Source organism: Tympanuchus pallidicinctus, unplaced genomic scaffold (assembly GCF_026119805.1).
Source record: "Tympanuchus pallidicinctus isolate F22 unplaced genomic scaffold, pur_lepc_1.0 scaffold3, whole genome shotgun sequence".
Taxonomy (NCBI): Eukaryota; Metazoa; Chordata; class Aves; order Galliformes; family Phasianidae; genus Tympanuchus; species Tympanuchus pallidicinctus.
Window position 1 is genome coordinate 91,159,359 of NW_026294747.1, and position 20,142 is coordinate 91,179,500.

Sequence of the window (20,142 nt, forward strand, 5' to 3'; positions counted from 1 at the left end):
CATTTCATCTATGCAGCCTCTTACTCAAGATCTGGTTCATCACTGAGAGTCTCACCAACTTCAATGAATAAGAACAGCAGTTTAGGAAAACAGGCTGAAAAGCTTATTTTCCCACTTCAAGCCAAGATTTTGTAATTATTTCCGGGGAACTATAATTAATTATCAAGAGGTGCACTTTATTGTTTTATCTGTCAGAAATCTTGATGTTATCTCATTGTTTAAAGCGGCTGCAATTAGCTCCAAAAGTTTACACTTTCATGGCATACAGTTCTTCTATCTAGATTTATCTAAAATTTCCTTGCCACTGATGCAAAATTTCTTCTATGAATGATTTCTGTATTGGTTTCTCCTTGCTCAAGCACATTCTTTATTTCTATGTTCTACATACCTATCCTTCATCCACAACTATCTGAACTGCTATAGCTTTGAAGTACGTCAAAGCCACTCAAATACGTTTCAGACATTCAGAAAAGACAGCCCCAACCATGTGAGAAATGAAATGAGTTTCTGGGTGTATTAACAGACTAACAAAAGCAATAGCACTGGTTGGAACAAGGCCAAGATTTCACAGGGTATATGGCAGGAAGGTAAGCCTCCTTAATGTGATCAATTTCCTTCCCCCCATTTTCCTTTTCATTCCTTCCTCTTCTCTCACTATAACCTTCCTCACCTCCAAGAAAATAAGCACTTAGATAATTAGGTTTTTCCCCAACCCATGAGGACAGCACCTTGAAGCAGCAGGAAAGCTCATATGTCCCTATAACCCTTACAGCTATGCCAGCAGGAATTTTTAACTAGGGTCATCTAACCTGAAAAGGTCAAAGTAGGAACCAGATGAAAAGCAGCTCACTGGCCATCTAGACCTGGGGGAGGAGGAAGCAACAGAAAGGAGGTGAAAGAACAGGCCATCAACTTACTCTCATAAAAGAACACACAACAGAAAAACACACACACACACACAAACAAAACAGGTAGCAATTCTGGCTGACAGTATGAAAATAGCTTAGGGTGGAATTGTGTCTTTGCTCGACGTAAAATCTCACAGATTGTGATTGTATTCATTGAATTGCTTAGTTCTGAATAGGATCTTCACCACAACAAAACAAAAAAAATGACCCAAACAGATTATTTAAAAACCATTACATGTAAGCACCACTGAATACATACAGTTATCATCAGAATACAGAAAGTGTACTACTATACCTGAGCACCCAGGTCTTGAAATTCCTTGCAAGCTTCTGGGAAAACATCATATGCAATAACTGGATATCCATGTTTTATCAGGTTTTTTGCCATTGGATTTCCCATGTTACCGAGACCAATGAATCCAACAGGAGTTTTGGAAGCCATTGCCCTAGAACACACTGATTTCAAAACAATAAACATCAGTATTTCCATATCTTAAAATGTGATAATAACACAACAAAAAGCACGTAATTAGTGTGCAACGATTTACACAACTTAAATATTTAAGCTTAAAAAGTTTGGAAATGTGAATCCTATTCCACATAATTTAAACTGTAAAGCTTACGCTGAACCACAAATACCATCCCAGAATGATTTTCCTACTTGTCGGATAAAATTATTTTTTTGAGGAAAATGTAGATGTTTCAAAAAGTATAGTAATAATCAAACTTCAGCAACATCCCTGAATGCTAAAATCACAGTTTCAGTCTGAGAAGAGGACTTAAAAGCATGCAGGCTTTTCACTGTTCCGTTATGTGTCTAAATCCTAAACTGGATAAGCAAAATCATTTTTTATATATAATTTTACAGACTTCTTTGCAACCTTGGCTGCAGCCCTGGGATATTGCACTTGTTCTCTAGAAGTGGACTGAGGCCGCCACTTTATTTCCTGCAGCTCCTAACAAAAAGGCAATAACCAGACTATCCTGATCCTGCAGTCAGACATAAAGCCCAAATCTAAAGGTGAAATTCTCCATAATAAATCACTGCCAATTCTTTGAGCCATGGAATCACTTGCACTACAGTTTAAAAGCAAATATTGAAAAATAGAACAAAATACAGTATAAATACAAAATGATTAAATTTTTACTGGAATGTGTGCTGTATTCTATTTGCTGTACTACCAAGGTAGAACTATAAAGTATATTCTATAACCAATGGAAAGCACTGCACTTTCAGTCAGCTACTTTTTACAAGTAGCTAGTGACTATCAAATGCTGGATTACTCACTAGTTTTGCAGGCCTCTAGCATGCTGGATAGAAAGTAGTGTTGCAGGCATTCACATACTGCAAGCAATGTTTCACCACTTTTAACTCCTGACCCAATGCCAGCAAATTTGGTGGCTCCTAGATTTCTTTGTTGATTACACAGGATAATTCCTCCTTTACAAGAAAGGAAAAAGTTATGCAGAATAAACGCTAAAGCATGTGGCAACAAAGCAAGCAGAAACAAGGCTAGCTATGGAACTACTGCAACTCAGAAGCACACATACAGAAGTGCTTAAGCTGGATCTGGACTCTAAGAGGTCTCAGTGCTTAGTGAAGAATCCTCTCTAGGCCAATAACACTTGATTAATCATTTTAAAGTCTTTCTGACTTTAAGCTCCTTCTTAGCCAGCAACGGTCATGCTCTTTCATCTCCAGCACTATTTTGGAAGTGCCACATTTAATAGATCAAGTTTGTTGAGAGAACTTTGGTCTGAGACAGTTTCAACAGATGCCTGCAGTAATTATATAGCTACAGAAGTAGCACAATTTAAAATAAAACTGTACTGGGAAAACACTTAGTGCAAACTGAGATAAGTCACAGAAAGAGCACACTGCTTTTTTTAAGAAGCGCTACATGCCAAATCTAGGAAACAAATGAACAAAGAGCTTAAAACACCACCATCGGTCACGGAGATCATCTCAAAGTCCCTTTTTCTCATAGTTTCTATGAGTCAGTCTTCCCAAGTATATCACTTCTATTGACCTAAAACTACTCTGTTTGCTAGCCAGCAGCTTCCAGCTTACTGCAAAGGTTCAAAGTCCTGGTTTTCCGCATCTTTCCTTCTTTACCCCGTAATATCAGAAGATGTTATTTACCTTAATTCTAGGAAAACCTTAATCACATGTGAGATACAGCTTCTCTCTCTCTCAGTTACATCAAAACTTCTACCTGCTTCAACGCGTGCAATTTTGTCTTTTCCTTCAAGGAAATACAGGGAACTGAGAAGGACATTTTGCTCATGCTGCTTTGTGCCATTTCTTCACTTCACACTGCCTTGCTTGTCTCCACCATCACCATGTCACCACAGAAGGCTGCTTTGTTTTAATGACTTCCCATGATTGCCTATCATCACATTCTATGATTAAGACACAAAAAGCCGCTGGCAATCGGGCCATAACAACAGACCTGTTGCCAGCAAGTACTTCTATGACTTCTCAAAGATTCTCCTCTCAGTATAAATGTCTATGAGGCTAACTCATTCTACTATAATGCCTTCCTCAAGGCCCATTATTTCACAGCGTTCCCAAAAGGCTTAGACATAGATCAGCTGTAATATGAGGCAACATCCTCACCAGTCCTAACAGTTTTGTCTCACTGTGTTCTACTGTTTCCCCTTTTGGCTATCTCTGTAGTTACCCCTTTTCTTAAAAATTTATGAATAAGATGTCATTTCCTTTTCTATGCTAATTAATATTCCAAACTACAGGAAACGAGACTTCCTAGAGTAATAGTCCAACCCCTGACTCAGCTTCTGTCTTCTTCATTAACTTCTCACAGTCCAACATTAAATCGGCCACTTCAGTATTATATAATTTGATAACTCAGGTACTCAAACACAAGAAAACTGTTTTAAAAGATTGATAAAATTACCTTACAAACAAACATACATACCAGTGCTGATTTCAATCACATTTTCATCAGCTACTTCTAAAATCCTGGCACATAATATAACATAATGACTGCTTAAGCCAACAGGAGGTTGCCAGACAGACTCTTTAAGAAGACATGATTTTTTGGACTTTCATATTAGATGAAACTCCACAGGTATCACCATGGAAAGTGATACCCAGCTTGAATACCTAGATACTGTTTACATTACAGTTCAGGATACATGGCACATACTTGTTTTTTTTAAGAAGTGTATAATTCAAGAACCTCTGGATTCATACTCTGCAAATCCACATATATATGGCTAGCCAATCCCATCAATTATGAAGCATTTGCAGAAATTGTCCTTGTGGCACTGAGTCCATTTTACTTTAATGAGAAAACCTACTGCAATAAAATAGCTGAAAAAATGCTCAGTTCACTTCCAACAACGAACAGAGTACAGAACATCAATAACAGGAACAACAGAAGCTACTTTTGAAATAATTGCTGATACCACATGCAATTAATTTTCCTTCACTGGAAATAGAACTAGTAGCATTAGGTTAATTTGTACATGAAATTAATTGTTAGCAAAGCCAACTATAGCTACACTAACTCCAAAGAATTTTGGCTTTTTCTGGGAGAGTCTTCATTATTATTGAAGGAGTTTGTGCTAAAGGAATCCTGTGCCTGTTAAGACTGCACTGATGAGGATCTACTCACAATCCTCCCACCATATTAGGGGCTTATACACAATACAGATAAATATTTTGCATTGACAAGTTATCCTATAATATATACACTTAATTAAATCTGTGCAATTGCACAAGAATTTCCCCTTAAAAATAATTTCAGAAAGAAAATCAGTACAAGTTCATGAATTTCAAAATGCTTTTTCTTGAACATATATCCATGAAGAAAGGAAAGTCAGAAGTGCACAGACAGCAACTTGTCTTTAATCCTGTCCTTAGAACACCTGGCCTGCCAATGACCTCAAAAGCTACTACATACTATTTAAAGTAACTTTCTTTTTGACAATGACAGCTACAAGTTTAAAAGATCACTTCACACATTTCATTTTAGACTGTTTCCTGAGTTAATGATCCTTAGAGCTTTAAGAAGGGATTTCAAATCCATGGTGGAATTCACTGCAAAGAATAGACTGCACAGACAATACAATATGCTGTGCAGAGTCCATCTTCCTCTACTCAAACTAAATAAAAACTAGTGGCTGGCTAGGATCACAGACAGTATGGCTGGAAAAGGTCCAGTCTGCCTGTACTGTACTCTAAGGCTGTACTCTAGGGCACAGACCAATGGCCAAGAACAGGCTCAAGAAATCAGTGACTTTTTGGATGTAAAAAATACATCTTGAACTATATTCACCAAAACTGCCTACCTCCCGGGCTGGAATTCCTAGCTCCCATGCCAAACATGGTAAACATAACTGGCACAGAGGATAAGAGCCCACTAATTCATCTCTGGTATGAATTCCCTAACCAGAGTGGCTGCGAGTCATACTAACAATCCTGATCCCTCTAGATAACTAAACGTTGGGTTCTTTCCCATCCAATAGAAGAGAGTTAACAGGAGTATGAGAAGATGCCCATAGTGAGCTGAAGCTGAAAAAGAAGGCTTTTTTTTTTCTTTGCGGTTGTATGAGAAAGTACAGTTGAATGTGAAGTGCTTTGACATGGACAGGGAAGCATGACAGCAGCTCAGTATGAGCCACTAAATGAAAGCTGTTGCCCCTGATTCAGTGTATGGAGTTTTGGTACAACAAAAAACATCATTCTTTTCATTTTTCTGCTTCGAAAAAAAAAAAAAAAGGATCAGAGAGAGCTTCTGTATTTCGTGCAGAGTTCTCTATGGAAACTCCTACAGTCTCTACTGAAGTAGATCCTAGAGGGAAAAAGATGAAGAAACACAGAAGTTAGGAAGGTTAGCTGTACTTCTGTAGCATCAGGTCTTTCTGCTCCTAGAAGCTTTGCCAATAAAATTTAAATTGCCCAAGGGTCACAGGCTTTTAAAGTTTATGCAATGATTTTGTGAACTGCACTCTGCCAAAATCATAATTTAAGAAGATTACAAGACTCTAAATTTGGCCAGCTTTACATTGAAAATGTCCCACTTGGTTCTCCTTGCCTCTGTAAAGACTTGCTGATGAGAAACAGACACACTATCTTGTAAGTGTCAGTATTCTTACATCTTACATTTTTCTTATCTGTAGGTATAACTCATTAAATGTTTGTTAATGTAATAAAGGCAAAAACAGGTACTAAGTATTTTCATCTAAAAAGAACATCAAGTGTACACTTGATCTCTTAACTAAGTAATGCGCTGGGGTTTAGAGCAGTAGGTCTTTCAGTTGTAATCCTTGCTTAGTAATTAATGCTTCTCTGCACCAGAGCATGGAATCACCCCACAGTTCACACCCAGCTAGTGCATCAACAGAAGTGTTATTACTGTTAAGTTAAATGGGTTCCTTTTACTCATCCAAAGCTGCTGGCAATGACATTTGCACTCTCTAGTAGTGTATCATCTTCTTTGATGAACAGCTCCCTCAGATGATGCATTTCTTTCACCTGTAAATCTCTGTCTCTCAGCCACAAAAATCCCTCTTCCTTGATCCTTACTAGCAGTCCTCAGGAAGGATTTATCTACACCTAGCCCAAAAAAGTGCTTTAAGATCATGAACACCCTCTCCAAGAAGCACCTTTGTCAGCAACATCACAAGACAGTACTTTCTCCGTCAACTATCCAGTTTGCCAATACACAAACATACACAAACAAGGTGCCTTCATCTATTTCCTCCCAGAAGATTTAAGTCTCTAGTATGTACAGAAGAAATAACCCATCACGGTTTGTTGTCCAAGAGCAATTAACAAACTAAGGAACATTCTGTAAGTGAATGGCAAGAAACCAGTGACAAAGCTGTTATAGTGGACATGCTATGTTATGTTGGACAGATTCGTCAGAGTGGACAGAGCTCCTTCTCTGTCATGGTGTTTCACTCAGAACAATGCTCACTGAAATCCCTAATCAAAATACAACTTTTAGTCTACTGAAAGCCAAAGAAAAGGGTTGCAAATCTAATAAAGACATTAGATATGAAGATACCTAGACATGTAACAGTGCAATAGAGCTTAGCGGATAAGAAAGCTTAATGCTCTTCATCCCATAAACAGTTTTCAGAGTCAGAAGGACTTTCAGTGCAGTCACTACTAAGACAATAGCTTAAACACTGTGGGTGAATATTAGTTCTGTGGGAGATACCAGAAAGACACAATTTCTCCTTATAGTCAGTTTCTTGACCAGGTTTTTCGATCAATGACAAACTGTATTTTTTAACTTAAAGAGTCAGTGTGGTGGTTTTGGTTGCTTTTTGCAGCTGCGCTCACCACCAACCATCTTCATGTGTGCTGTGTTCCTAACATGAAACATGGCGACTAGGATATTGATCAGGATGGGATGTCAAAGCTCTTATGCAGATATTCCTGATGACTATCATATACAGAAAATTCAAAATGCATTGGAAGCTGTTGCTACAAAAATGGCAGTATCACTAAAGGTACTAAATGCACAAGCAGGAATCTTGTATTTAACTTTACTAGCACATGACTAATACACCTGCTGCACATGAGCTATTACCTGGCATTAAGATCAGAGCTGCAACCATGAAGAAAAATCATGCATTAGGAACAGAGATAAAATTGAGCAAGATAACACTGAAAGCTAATTTCAAAATTAAGTGTCAAACACTTTTCACTGATCTTTTTAAAGGAGGTTTGAGGCCAAATCAGAATTTAAAAACTTACTTTAAAGTAATGATCTGAGTAATTCCCAAATATCTTTAAGTGCCATGATTTTAAAAGCATATACCACACAAAATAACATATATCTTCCATTTTACTACTTGAAAAGTCTTCACCTACTAGTCTATTGGGAGCCTAACATGACATATGTGAGCTGCTACTGATATTGGCTGGTTACATCACTTCCAAAATGACACTGAAAACGCTGCTGAGGGAATGCTTTCAGTTATCTGCTTCAGGGTAAAACTGTGTGGCTGTTTTCAAGGCTCAGAGAAGGAAAAGATTTGGGCACCCGCTCTGCCAGAGCATTCCTCTTCCCCTAGCACTGAAAGGACACTGAAACGCATCCCTTCCTTTCACCACCAATTTAGCACTTGTGGAGCTCTCACGGGAAAAAGTGCTGCTGGGTCTGCCTTCAGGTAAGGGAAATAACTTGGTGCAATGATTAAGACGGGTGAACAGAACAGATCCAGATCGCTGGTACCGTTAACGTGTCAGTGGTTACGCAAAGAACACGAGTGTTCTCTCACTCTCCACGCACGCTATTTGAAGAAAAAGAGGCAGAACACCGATGCAGCGAGGCCACTCTGAGCCCCTGAGGCGACCTTCGCACATCTGGGCAGCGGGCTCCGCGCGGCCGCACTGCGCCGTGAACAGCCCCGCCGCGCTCCCGGGGGTTCCATCCCCTCGGCCGCCGCTCGGCGGGGCGACGCGGGGCCCGCGCGGCGCGGAGCCGCCCGTGACAGCGCGGGGATCGGCGGCGCTGCCCGGCCGAGCCCCGAGCCAGGCCCGGCCTGCCCGCCGCCCATGTCAGCGCGGAGCCGCGGGGAGGACGGGTCCTTACCCATCGCCGCGCGAGCGGCACGCACCCCCCGGTGCCAGCGCCACCAGCCCGCCGGTCCCCCGAGCACCACAGCCGCGGCCATGCTGCACCCCGGCGCCGAGTGACCTCCGGCCAACCGCCACCCTCCCCGGCGCCTCCCAGCCCGACCCCGCCGCCGCCCCGCGAGCGGCAGCCGCGGCAGCCAACCACGGCCGGCGCACGGCGAAGCGCGGCCCGTGGCGGCGCAGACTCCTCCCCGTGACCGCCCGGCTCCGCCCGCCGCTCGATGACGGCCGCGCCGTGCCTGCTCCGCGCTGCTAGCTCTCCTCGGCCGGTGCCAGGAGCGGAGCGGGGCGGGGCGGGGGCCGGGCAGGGGTAGCGCAGCTGGCGGTGGTAACTCAACTCCGCTGCCCTCGGCGGCGTTCCAGCGCTGCTCGCTGCTGCCTTCTGTGCCAAGGCCGTTCCCTGAAGAGAGGGAGCGGGCCGCGCTGTGGCAGTGGGCCGCGGAGGCGTTTGCCTTTCCCCGGAGCAGGGCCGGCAGCCAAACGAGTGGGGCCTCCCCAGGCCCGCGGCTGTGGGGTGGCCTGTGAGAGTCTCCCGAGGCGGAGCCCGGGTTTTGTGGTGGGTAGGGTGTTCTTTGAGGCTGAGGCGACAAATGGTTTTGTGTGGGCCATTGCTTGTCCCTGTAACATGAAAACGGTCTGGTGTTCATGGTACCCTGGCTGTGACGAGAAAGGCCTTTTCCTCATCTGAGTGCAAGACAGGTGCTGGCATTCGTCATATAAAAATTAAATTTGGAAAAGACTGCTGGTCTTTTCTAGGCATCTAGTGTGACCACCTACCCATCGTCACCATGCCCACTGAACCATGTCCCTCAGTGCCACATCTACATGTTTCTTGAACACATTCACGGGTGATTGCTTAACCACCTCCCTGGACAGCCTGTTCCAATGCTTGAACACTCTCTCTGATCATTTTTTTTTTCCTGACATCCAACCTGAATCTCCCCTTGTCCAACTTAAAGCCTCTACATCTCATTCTGTTGCTGTTACCTGATAAAAGAGGCTGACCCCCACCTCTCTACCATCTCCTTTCAGGCTGTTGTAGAGGATGGTAAGGTCTGAGCCTCCTTCAGACAAACAACCCCAGTTCCCTCACATACTCCCCATAAGACTTCTGCTCCAGGCTTCTCACAACTTTGTTCCCTTTCTTTGGACACTGTCCAGGGCCTCGATGTCTTTATTGTAGTGTGAGTCCCAAAACTGAATACAGTACTCAAGGTGTGGCCTCATCAGTGCTGAACACAGAGGGATGATCACATCCCTACTCCTGCTGATTATACTAACTGTCATACAAGCCAGGATGCCATTGGCCTTCTTAGCAATCTGGGCACACAGCTGGCTCATGTTCAGCCGGCAGTCAACTAACACTCCCAGATCTTTCTCCTCCATTCAGCTTCATGACCAGATTCATTGTGTTGTGATCTCAAGAGCAGTTCCAGAAGGACTGACCACCATCAGTTAGCAAACAACTAGTGAGAACTGTGCTGTGTGTCTGCAATGTAGGATCCAAAGGGGCCTGGAGGTCTACAGACTGTGTGGGGAAAGTCCCAGACTGGGTGCAAGGGAGCAGAGCTGGGCTCTAAGGGTGAGCAGGATAGAGCTGTGCAACTGATGCATCTCTGTCTCATGAACAGAACAGCTACTCTCTTTTCTGGAAAGCAAAACTTGCCTTAGTTTGTTGTGGTGCCACTGTAGAGGAGCGTTGTGTATTCCTTTAGTCATTAGGGTATTTGTACTGTGTCAGAGGGTGTTTTTCTTTTTTTTTTGTAGCTGTTCCCTGAGGAATGTAGTTATCAGGAGACCTCAGGTCTCACAAAGTCAGGTATTCACTCAGTTATGTGTTAGTACAGAAAGAATAGGCTCTCTCTCCCTACATAAATACACACTTGGCTCTTCTGTCAGTATCACAGTGTATATTTGTATACTTGCCCCTATAAAACAGTGGATGATACACAGTTAAATTAATGCAGCTCAACATAAAGGCATCTTGTGGGCAGGAAACAAGGTTGTGGTTATACAATTGCTTTAATCTGGCATGTGTCACCACTCCACAGGCTGATCTCATGCCTTCACTCAGTTGCTGCTTCCTACAGCTAAGGCATGGGAAAGCGACAGAAAAACAGAAACTCTTTAACTTGCTAGCACTTTGCAAATAATTTGAAGCTCCAGAGACTCATATATGCCAGTATTTTCATAAGCTCGCTTGTTTCTTCCAGCGTGCCATTTGAAGAGTGCCAAGTGAATGAAGCTACTGAGCTGTGTTTACTTATTTCCTCAGTGGTGATGAGGCTAACAAACATCTTAGCAGAAATTCTGTTGAGATGAGGTGTGATTCCCCATCAATATAGCTATGCTGGCAGAAATCTGTACTAGTCCAAATAAGGTCTTTGAAAGTCATTAAAACTTAAATTTTACACACAATCACATGTAAATTTTACTCAGCTTGTTAATTTGGTTTTTACCTTCCTGCCTGATTCTTCACTGCCTTGCAATTTTAGAGTAATTTATCTTCTTCCAGTTGGCTGCAGACTCCTACTAGAGCTGAACTGAGTTAGAAAATGATTGATTTTCTGGGGGGTGGGGATCAAGCAAGCAGAATCTACTGATATCACTCATTGTGGTAGTCACACACAGAATTTTAATTCTCATTACAAGACACAGCTTTGCCTGAACAGCTGCATATTCCTAGAACTTTATCATGTCCAAGAGGATTTTATTCATATAGGTATATGAGATTCGTACTAGCAAAATATAAATACAGCACAATCATTTCCAAACATAGCATGAGAAACTGCAAAAAGGAGAGTCCTGAAGCTAAAAGTGCAGCAGACTGAGGCTTACATTGCTTTGCCAGCACACCTGTGAATAAACTCTATTGTCCATTGACATGTTCGCTCTTATCTTACTGTGCTTTTTACATTGCTTTTATACAGAACATGATTTTATAGATGACAAAATACAAGAAAATTGATTAATCTCTGCTCACACACTGAGCAGTGATACAACTTATACTTTAGAACTTCTAAGATAGACACTATGAGAAGAAAACATTTGTAGTACTAGATAGTACGGACTAAATATTGCAGAACACTCATAACAAAACAGACTAAAATGAAATCTATGAAATCTAGCTGCTTTTTTTCCCCCTCCAAAATGCCCTCCAGTGATGTTTGAACTTTTAGCAGCCATAAAGTTGGCTCATTTTGTTAAAAATAATTTTGCCTTTCATAAGAGTTTATCTCATTATAAATTAAGCCTTGCTAGTTAACTTTATTTTGTGTGTTTCTTATTTCTTTCCCAACCTAATCACATTCTTTCCATGCAAAATGAAGAAAAAAGTCTTTGTTAAGATTGAGATATTTTTAAGTAAATAGCCCTGAAAGCTTTTACTTATAACAAAACACAGGATAAAAATGTTCTGATTTTTTTTTTGTTTTGTAAAGCAGCAGTATCGCCTTATTCACACCTACTTAAGAGAGTATTTCATAAAGATTTGTATGAGATGATTTCTTAAATTGTCAACTAGTTAAAATGCAGATAAACAAATTATTGTTTGTACAGTTTATTTCTACAAATTATAGAATAGCTTTCCCATGTGTTAAAATGTGGATACGTACCTCATTTGGGTGCATAAAAGCCCTACTTTTTAAAGTAAAATGCTTTAAATTTTAATATGAGGAAAGTCTAAAATTGCCTATAAAAATAAATTCATTAGATATTTCAAAATATCTTGAAGTGCCAAAAAAGCTTTCCAGAAATCAGTGATTGCACTACAAACATGCCACAAAGGGGAACTGTTAACAAGTGTTACTTTGCCAGTGGTAGGAAGATTGCCAACATTTAATTGGCTTTAAAGTTTTGTTCTATCAATGGTGTATTGTATCTTAAAAGCATTAATACCAACCTTATGATTTAGGCAAAATATCTGACTGACTATGGAAGGAAGGAAGGATTTTCTAAAGGCAAGCTAGCCAGTCTCCTTGTTACTCTACTATTAGAAAATATTTCATTTTTTAACACAGCAAAAAGGGTATCATAAAAGTAAATCGTATGTGAGAATGACGAATAGTAAATATATAACCTGTATGTATCTGTTTTCATCAGTAGATCGATCTTATAGTGCTTTATCAAAAAGAGTATGGATGCCATTACAGAAACTGATCTGTTGGCTGCCAGATCAATCTAAGTCAGCCTTGCTCTGCAAACCTAGGTGGATCCCAGAGGCTCTTCTCTCTCTCAAGATCATTGAGGCTCCCAGTGTTACACAACCCATCAGTGACAGCAGAGGGAAAGAAAATAGAACTTTCTTGATTGTCCTTATCATATTAATCATGCCATTATTTCCATGTTCATTAAACCACATTACCTTGCTATTATTAATGCATAGTTGTCATTATCATCTTGCTTTGTAGACTGATATGGGCTCATTTCTGCAGAATCCTGGGAAATGCAGAGGAAAAGATATGGTGCCTTGATACTGCACAGTATGGTACGCTGCTGTCATCTCAGAGTCTTACATCATCAAAAACTTCTGTGTACTTACTCACATCACACCCAAAGGATGCTAAATCAAGACCTTTGTGTTTTAGTGACTGACATGTATTTCTTCCCCTGAATATGGGCATCTCAGTTTGTTTCTAGATCTAATATTAAAAGGCAAAATACACATAAGGAATTTTAAAAAATGGGACATTTACAGTATATTTTTGGTAATGTACATTTTCTTGCATTTAAGGATGTGTTCACCTTAATGAGAAACTCTTAAAGGCAAAGGGAATTGTCAAATTATGCTAAAGGTTTCTAGATCAGCTTTCAGAGCCTGCCCCTGACATAACTGCATTCATGTGGGATAATTACTGTTAATCTCAAATATTTAAGTTTCCATCACTTTGGGGAGATTTCCTTTTTTAGGACATTGACTTTTCCAGTTACACAGAATGGTAACTATGCACTGTGTTCACTTAATTTAGCAAGTTACGTATTCTGGAGCAGTATGTAGTCCAGTAATTAACCATGAACTGAATATGTGCAGTATTCTGAATATTGCATATATATATAGATGTATATACAGGAAAGCACATTCCAGACTTCTTAAAACATTGCCCTGGGGAAACACTGATACTTTTTTTTTGTATGAAGAATTCTTGTCTGTTTTGTCAGGAGCATTCCTCCTGTTGTCTGGAATTGAGTTGTATCTCATTTGGATGTCAGCTGAATGCAGAATGCATAGGTTAATATAAGTACATACGTACCAGTGCATACGTACTTGCTCTATTTAATACCAAGGTCAGTTAAATACTATAGGCTATTTGTTTTCATTTTTATGCTTTAACTGTTAATCTTTGTGTACAGTAGCTTATTTTTACATGCTTATTTCACATGGCAAATAAATGCAATGAAGAGGATGACTTTGGTTCAGATTTAGATGAACAGTTAAGGAAAAAAAATCAAAAATAAATATTGCTACACGTGACAAATGGCTAGCATCGATCATACTTGATTTTGACCACTGCATGCAGTGCATCACATACAGTACCCATTGGTTTACTGCCCTCCAACTGTCAGTCAATGCCCTTCTGTCATCTATGGGATATTGACATTGGAAAAGAAAATGAACATGGTGGGACAACATGGAAAAGTGATGTGGAAAAGCAACACAGTTGGTGTGTTGATGATCTCAAACTTAAGGGTCCCAATTGAGGAAATCTGCATGTAAAACATAGAAAAAGTATGAAAAACATAGAAAAAAAAACCAGAAAAGTTTTGTCCAACCAGCATACGTATATACCAGTATTCAAACATCAGATTTCCATTACTCTGATAAAATCCTGAATTAACCCCATCATAATATAAAGAGGAATATTAGCAATTACTTATTCCTTGGGCCTTCCTACACAAAAGTACAGAGAAAAGAGAAGAGAAGAGAAGAGAAGAGAAGAGAAGAGAAGAGAAGAGAAGAGAAGAGAAGAGAAGAGAAGAGAAGAGAAGAGAAGAGAAGAGAAGAGAAGAGAAGAGAAGAGAAGAGAAGAGAAGAGAAAAGAAGAGAAAAGAAGAGAAAAGAAGAGAAAAGAAGAGAAAAGAGAAGCGGAGGGCTTCAGGGGCACCTCATTGTGGTCTTCCAATACTTGAAAGGAGCTTAAATCAGAAGGGAGAACTGACTTATTATATGGTCTGGTAGGACTCCTTTGTGGCCATGGGGTCATGGACAAGGACAAAAGAGAATGGATTTAAACTAAGAGAGGGGAGACTTAGATGTTAGGGGGAGCAGGAACTGGGAGGGTTTTCTGCTGAAGGACCTGCCTGCCCTGGGACACTGAATGACTGTGGCCCCTCTCTTTTGCAGTTTCTGACACCTGCGTACTGCAGCATTAGCGAGGGGAGCAGCTTCTCTCCAGCCGACCACACAGTCTGGGGCCATGGTGCCATCAGACTGGACTGTCCTGTTTGTAGGCACAGTCAGGATGATATTGCCTACATGACTCCCCTGTCTTCACCAGCTTTGCTACGGCTGTGAGCTCTGGTGGGCAAAGAAGAAGCTGAATTGTGCTGTATGTGAGCACGAAATAAAGACCATCTGATACTAGATCTGAATCTGGACAATGATTATGCCATGTCCCACAGCCCGCAGCACACTGCAATGACGGCTTGCAGGATGTGCAGGGGCCTGCAGAGCTGGTGCTTATAGCTCCTGAGCACAACTTCCCACTTGAGGTCTGGGCTGTCTTTTTCCAAGAATGCCCAGGAGATCTCGAAGCCTTGCTCCAGTGGCTCCAAGAAGACACTGAGAGAATCTGCAGTGACAAGTGGTGGGAGGTGCTTGCAGGATGGAGTGCTGCTGTGAGCTTCCTATGTCCATACAGGCCCCTGTAGGCCCTGAAGCAGAAGGCCTGCAGCAGCCCCCAGGACTCGCCCCCACCCCTCAGGAGGTGGCTCTTCTGGTTCCCCATTGTGGAAGACAAGTTAAGCAGGCAGCAAAAAGATTCACACAAAATTTAATGATTATCAGACACCAAGGGGTACTTTTGATTTAAGTTGGCCCTCAGTCTTCAAAAGAGCTCAGTTTTCTAGACTGCATAAAACCTGGGACCTATATTTATTTGGATGCATGATACTTCCAGAACATAACATACAGTTAGCAGAAACAAACCAAAACAAGACTTTTAAAATTTGAGAATATCATTAAAGAGAAGAAAAAGAAAAAAAAAATAAAAAGGTGATTTACAACGTATCTGCTAACCGATGTATCAGAAGGTCATACTTTTGGGAAAGCCTTCATACTGATCAACTGCTTTCTCACATAACAACAGTACGCAGATGTTTGCAGCCAGCGCACATTGTTTTGTGTGAATTTCTGCCCACAGCATGTGTTAACGCCAAGAAGCCCCTTTATAAATTTTTAGGTGTTTGAACAACTCCTCACAAGAGTGAATTGCCATTCTATCAAAGGCCACAAATTATGATTTAGAATTTACACATAGCACTAAGCCTGATTATCTACTGCTTGGTTACTAACACATAGTTACTACATAAAAAAAGGAAAAGAAATTGTACAGCTAATGTAAGAGGTATTGGCCAATTTATTTAAGTCTCACAGCATGCTTCATCTGTGTTGACTGTGATATGAATTCCAGTACAGCAGAGTCACAAGAGTATCGGTCACCAAAACAATAGCAACACTGTAAAAGTCAGAATTATAGTGTCAGTGTTCTACCCACTAATCCCCTCAAAAACAAAACAAAACAAAACAAAACAAAACAAAAGAGAATAAAGAGAGAGAAGTGTTTTGCATTCCTGAAATAAGAGAAGTCAAACCTTTTGTTAAAGAACAACTTAATAAAGAAGTAATTTCATTTTTGTTGTCTGAGCTGGGAGATGAAATATGTATATACATTACAAAGAGATGTTGAGTAACCAGAAGCAACCAGTTAAATTCAGTTAAGAAATGCACGTAAGAGTTTTCTGATAAAATATACAGTACTAAGCTAAAACTTGGCTATGATATTAACCGTAATATCAATAGTAACAAACAGTACTGCTAATAATACTATTAGTAATTAATATCACTGATTAAAAATGAATCTACTCTGGACTCCTGGAGTGTAACAAAATATAATTGAAATGCAAATCTGGTCTGCTGTGTCTGCCTTTTGATATCGGGCTGAATATAGGAAAAAATGCACAAGAAAAACCACCATGACCAGTTTCCAAAATCCAGAGTTGTTGATTTAGAGAAACTGGAATTTTCTGAGTTTTCCTCAGTATTAGTGCTTCTGTAAAATGGACATGGTATGCCTGCTTATATACACAAACTGAAGCTTTGATTGAAAAATAAGATGGACAAAGAAATATTTTCCATAATGGATTTGTTTGAAAGAAAAATACTTTTTGAATGGTCTGTTTTTTTCCCCCCTAGTAACACATTATCTTCACTGAACATGAAATCAAGCTGTGGTTTGTTATTATTAAAAATGAACATAGCTGTATCATTATCACTAGAGGATACATAATCCTATTATCATTTTACTTGATAAGTAGTGACAATGTTGTGTTCGTAACAGCCTCCAGAGATATAATAAATCTAGCCAGGGAATGTCAGCCTGGTCCAAGACAGATTAAATTTAGGGAACTGGAATATAGTTCCCAGTAAACAAACACTTCGAGGCCAGGAGGTCATACTCACTCAGCTGTACTTCATAAGCCCTATTGGAAATAACTTTCATACCATCACTGAGAATATTTCATGCTACCTAATAATACCGAAGGCCAAGCACTGTTGAGTTAGAAATGATTTCTTGGTTAAATATTGAGTATAAAATGATCAAGAAACAATATGTAAGTGGCAACTCAGTATAATGTTAGACATTCAGAGGGTGCAGTTCATGAGATCTCCTCTTCTGTGGGGAAAAAAACTAATCCCACTCTAAAGCTTGTGGAAATTCCCATTGCCAAATGAGCTGGATTTGGCTCTGCATGACTGTGAATAATATAGCACCAACTAAGGTTAGCTATACTTAATGCAGAAGAGTATTAGGAAGAATATACAGCCAAGGAACTCTCTCATGGTAGTTGACGAATTGCCACAGAGTGGGGACTGCAAGTCAGCAAAGGTCTGGGAAGGAGAGAGAAAACTGCATACTGAATTTGCTTTTGGCATTTCTTCTGAGAGAAAAAAATGCCTGGATTTTGACAGTCCTAAAATAAATACATATCAATGCACTGCTTAATATGGATAAAGATTCCAAAAAACTTTTAAGATCACTTGGTGCTTTTTGGAGGGACTTGCACACCTTGATGGCCTTGCTTCAGGAAGTGGTGTACTTCTGAGAGGCCACGTGCCATCAGCAGATGCTATTGACAAGCACAGGCAGGGCTGAATGGTAGATTTCAACTGACACTTCAATAAAGCCTCAAAGAGTTCCCGTTAGCACAAACACTGTATATTCAGGATGTGGATGTACAGACTGAATGCTGCGATAGTATGAAATACATTTTAAAAACAGATTCTAACTATGGTGTTTGTACACAAAACACTAGTTACAGGCCCAGAAAATTCTTGCCATATAATAAACCAAAGCCATATGTCATGGCTGTGACGTTAATGTATGTTTAAAAGACAAATAGTTGTTACCCATGTTAATAATGCAGGGTACATTTTGATTGAAAGAGCCAGTTCTAAAACACAAGAAGCAGCAACTGCACTCTGGCCAAAACTGCTAACTTTGCTACCTTACAATATAAAGTACTTATTAATGAAAAAGAACGTCATTTGCTAATATACGTGCCTTCTTGTAGAACACTGCAGAAATGTAAACACTGCACTATTGTTTTTATAATCCTTATACAAGGAAGATCATTGCAAAGTGAGAAAAGATACGAAAATTTTCAAAAATGGGCTGTGGTAAAATAGCCTGCGTTTCTAAGTGAAATTGTGCTTGATGAAATAAAACCAGAAAAACTGGATTACTTTCTGTACGCAAATTTGCATAGAAAATCCAGTATATTCTAATCTGTACAATGTTAATAGGCAGAAGGACAGTCAGGAAGATGAATTAAACACCAATTATAATTTCTGTTCTGCATTTCCTAGTATTTGATTTGCACAAAATGTATGTTAAAAGTTACTATTTTTGCACAGAATGTGAGAATTCTTTACATCAGAATTAAGAACTCCAGCAGCAGGAGGATTCCAGATCTGTTGGATGTTTCCTGTACAGATAGGAATACAGCAGGTTTAGACCATTCTCCAAAGCAAAGTGGGGCTACAGAGAAAAGCAGGGCTGGCTGTCTCAAGTCCCAGGTCAGGCACAGCATCACTCAGATATCCTTATATCTTTTGAGAAAAATATATACTATTAGAAGGAAACAGGAGAGCTGTCAGGCTCCTTACAGATAGAGCCTGTACAGCCACTCCTGCATGGTGTCAGTGATGGCAGTCAGCACAGAGGGGACCTGGAAGGGTATACAAACAGCATGCTTATATGGCTGAGGGAAGTGTCTTTCTCTTCTCCATCCTCAGGGCTGAGGGCTTTGCCCGAGGGATAAGAGCTTAGAAATCTCCTTGCTTGTTTCCAGCCACAGGCAGTTTTCCTGCCTCTGAAAACAAAATGTTGGTCATTTGGGAGCTTCCTATTACTTTAGGATGGCAAAGATAAAAGGCTGGAAGAAACAGTAAATCTAGCAAAGCATGCAAAGCAAAAGTATTTACCTGTTTTATATCTGTTAAGATTTAAGTGACACCTACTCAGTGGTCATGTACATGCAGCTCTGTGTGTGCTCGTAAGAGGTATGCCAAAGGCAAAAAAAAAACCCAACAAACCCGCAAAAAACCCAAACCCAACCTGCTAACATCATAAATAAGAAATGAAACACTCCCCCAGACCTGGGTCTCCAGTGCACATATAGTAATTACACACCAGAGAGTAAAGCCTCAGTGTGTGCAAGTATTTAATTTGTTATTTGCATTTATTAAAAACATTCCTTTTCACTTTAACAATACAGTAACCCAATAGTGAAATAGCAGCAATTCAAATGCAGTCATTTACAGACATGCGGTTTCTTGTGCCCATTGTACAGTGCAACTCTGCCAAGTCTCACACCTCAGGAGTAAGCTCCTGCTCTCTCCTCTCTCTGTCACACGCGTACATGCACACACATGCAAAATTTACATGTCTGCTCTCACCTACACTCTTTTGGGAAAAGCCACAAATTTCATCAATCTCACTCATACAGATCTAAAAATCTTGGCAGCTTTTGAATAGCTTTTTTTCATCACCTGCAATTAACTGTTGGAAAAGAAATCCAAAATATACAGAGAGAAACTTTCTCCTTAATAGGAAATGTTAGCAACAGTGTGATTGCTTATATGTTCCAAAGTTTTGCCACACCGTCTTACTGGAAGGCAAAGTCCGTATGCTCTGTGATTAGATTTCCTTAAATGCTGGGCAATCAGTGTTGTCAGCTGAAATATAAAACATTATTTATAACTATTTAACTGTTTTAAGAGTATAGTTAATAGCTTTCTGTAACATGATCTTAAAGAAGTTGATTAAGTGTGCTTTACAACGTGACCAGGAAGAGCTTCCGATTAGTGACATCGATCTATATATTTTACATCTC

The 20,142-nt window shown here is 40.2% G+C and overlaps 1 protein-coding gene across 1 annotated transcript in view; it reads right to left on the bottom strand.

Moving 5' to 3' along the window:
• HIBADH (3-hydroxyisobutyrate dehydrogenase) overlaps positions 1 to 8,618 on the bottom strand; it is an 80,941-nt gene extending 72,323 nt beyond the window's left edge. Inside the window, exons 1-2 of the mRNA XM_052696807.1 lie at positions 8,486 to 8,618; positions 1,204 to 1,364 (exon numbers count right to left, since the gene is read on the bottom strand). Of these exons, the coding sequence (XP_052552767.1) occupies positions 1,204 to 1,364; positions 8,486 to 8,567 (243 nt within the window). The 5' untranslated portion in view covers positions 8,568 to 8,618. The remainder of the gene's footprint in view (positions 1 to 1,203; positions 1,365 to 8,485) is intronic.
• Positions 8,619 to 20,142: the final 11,524 nt, after the last annotated feature.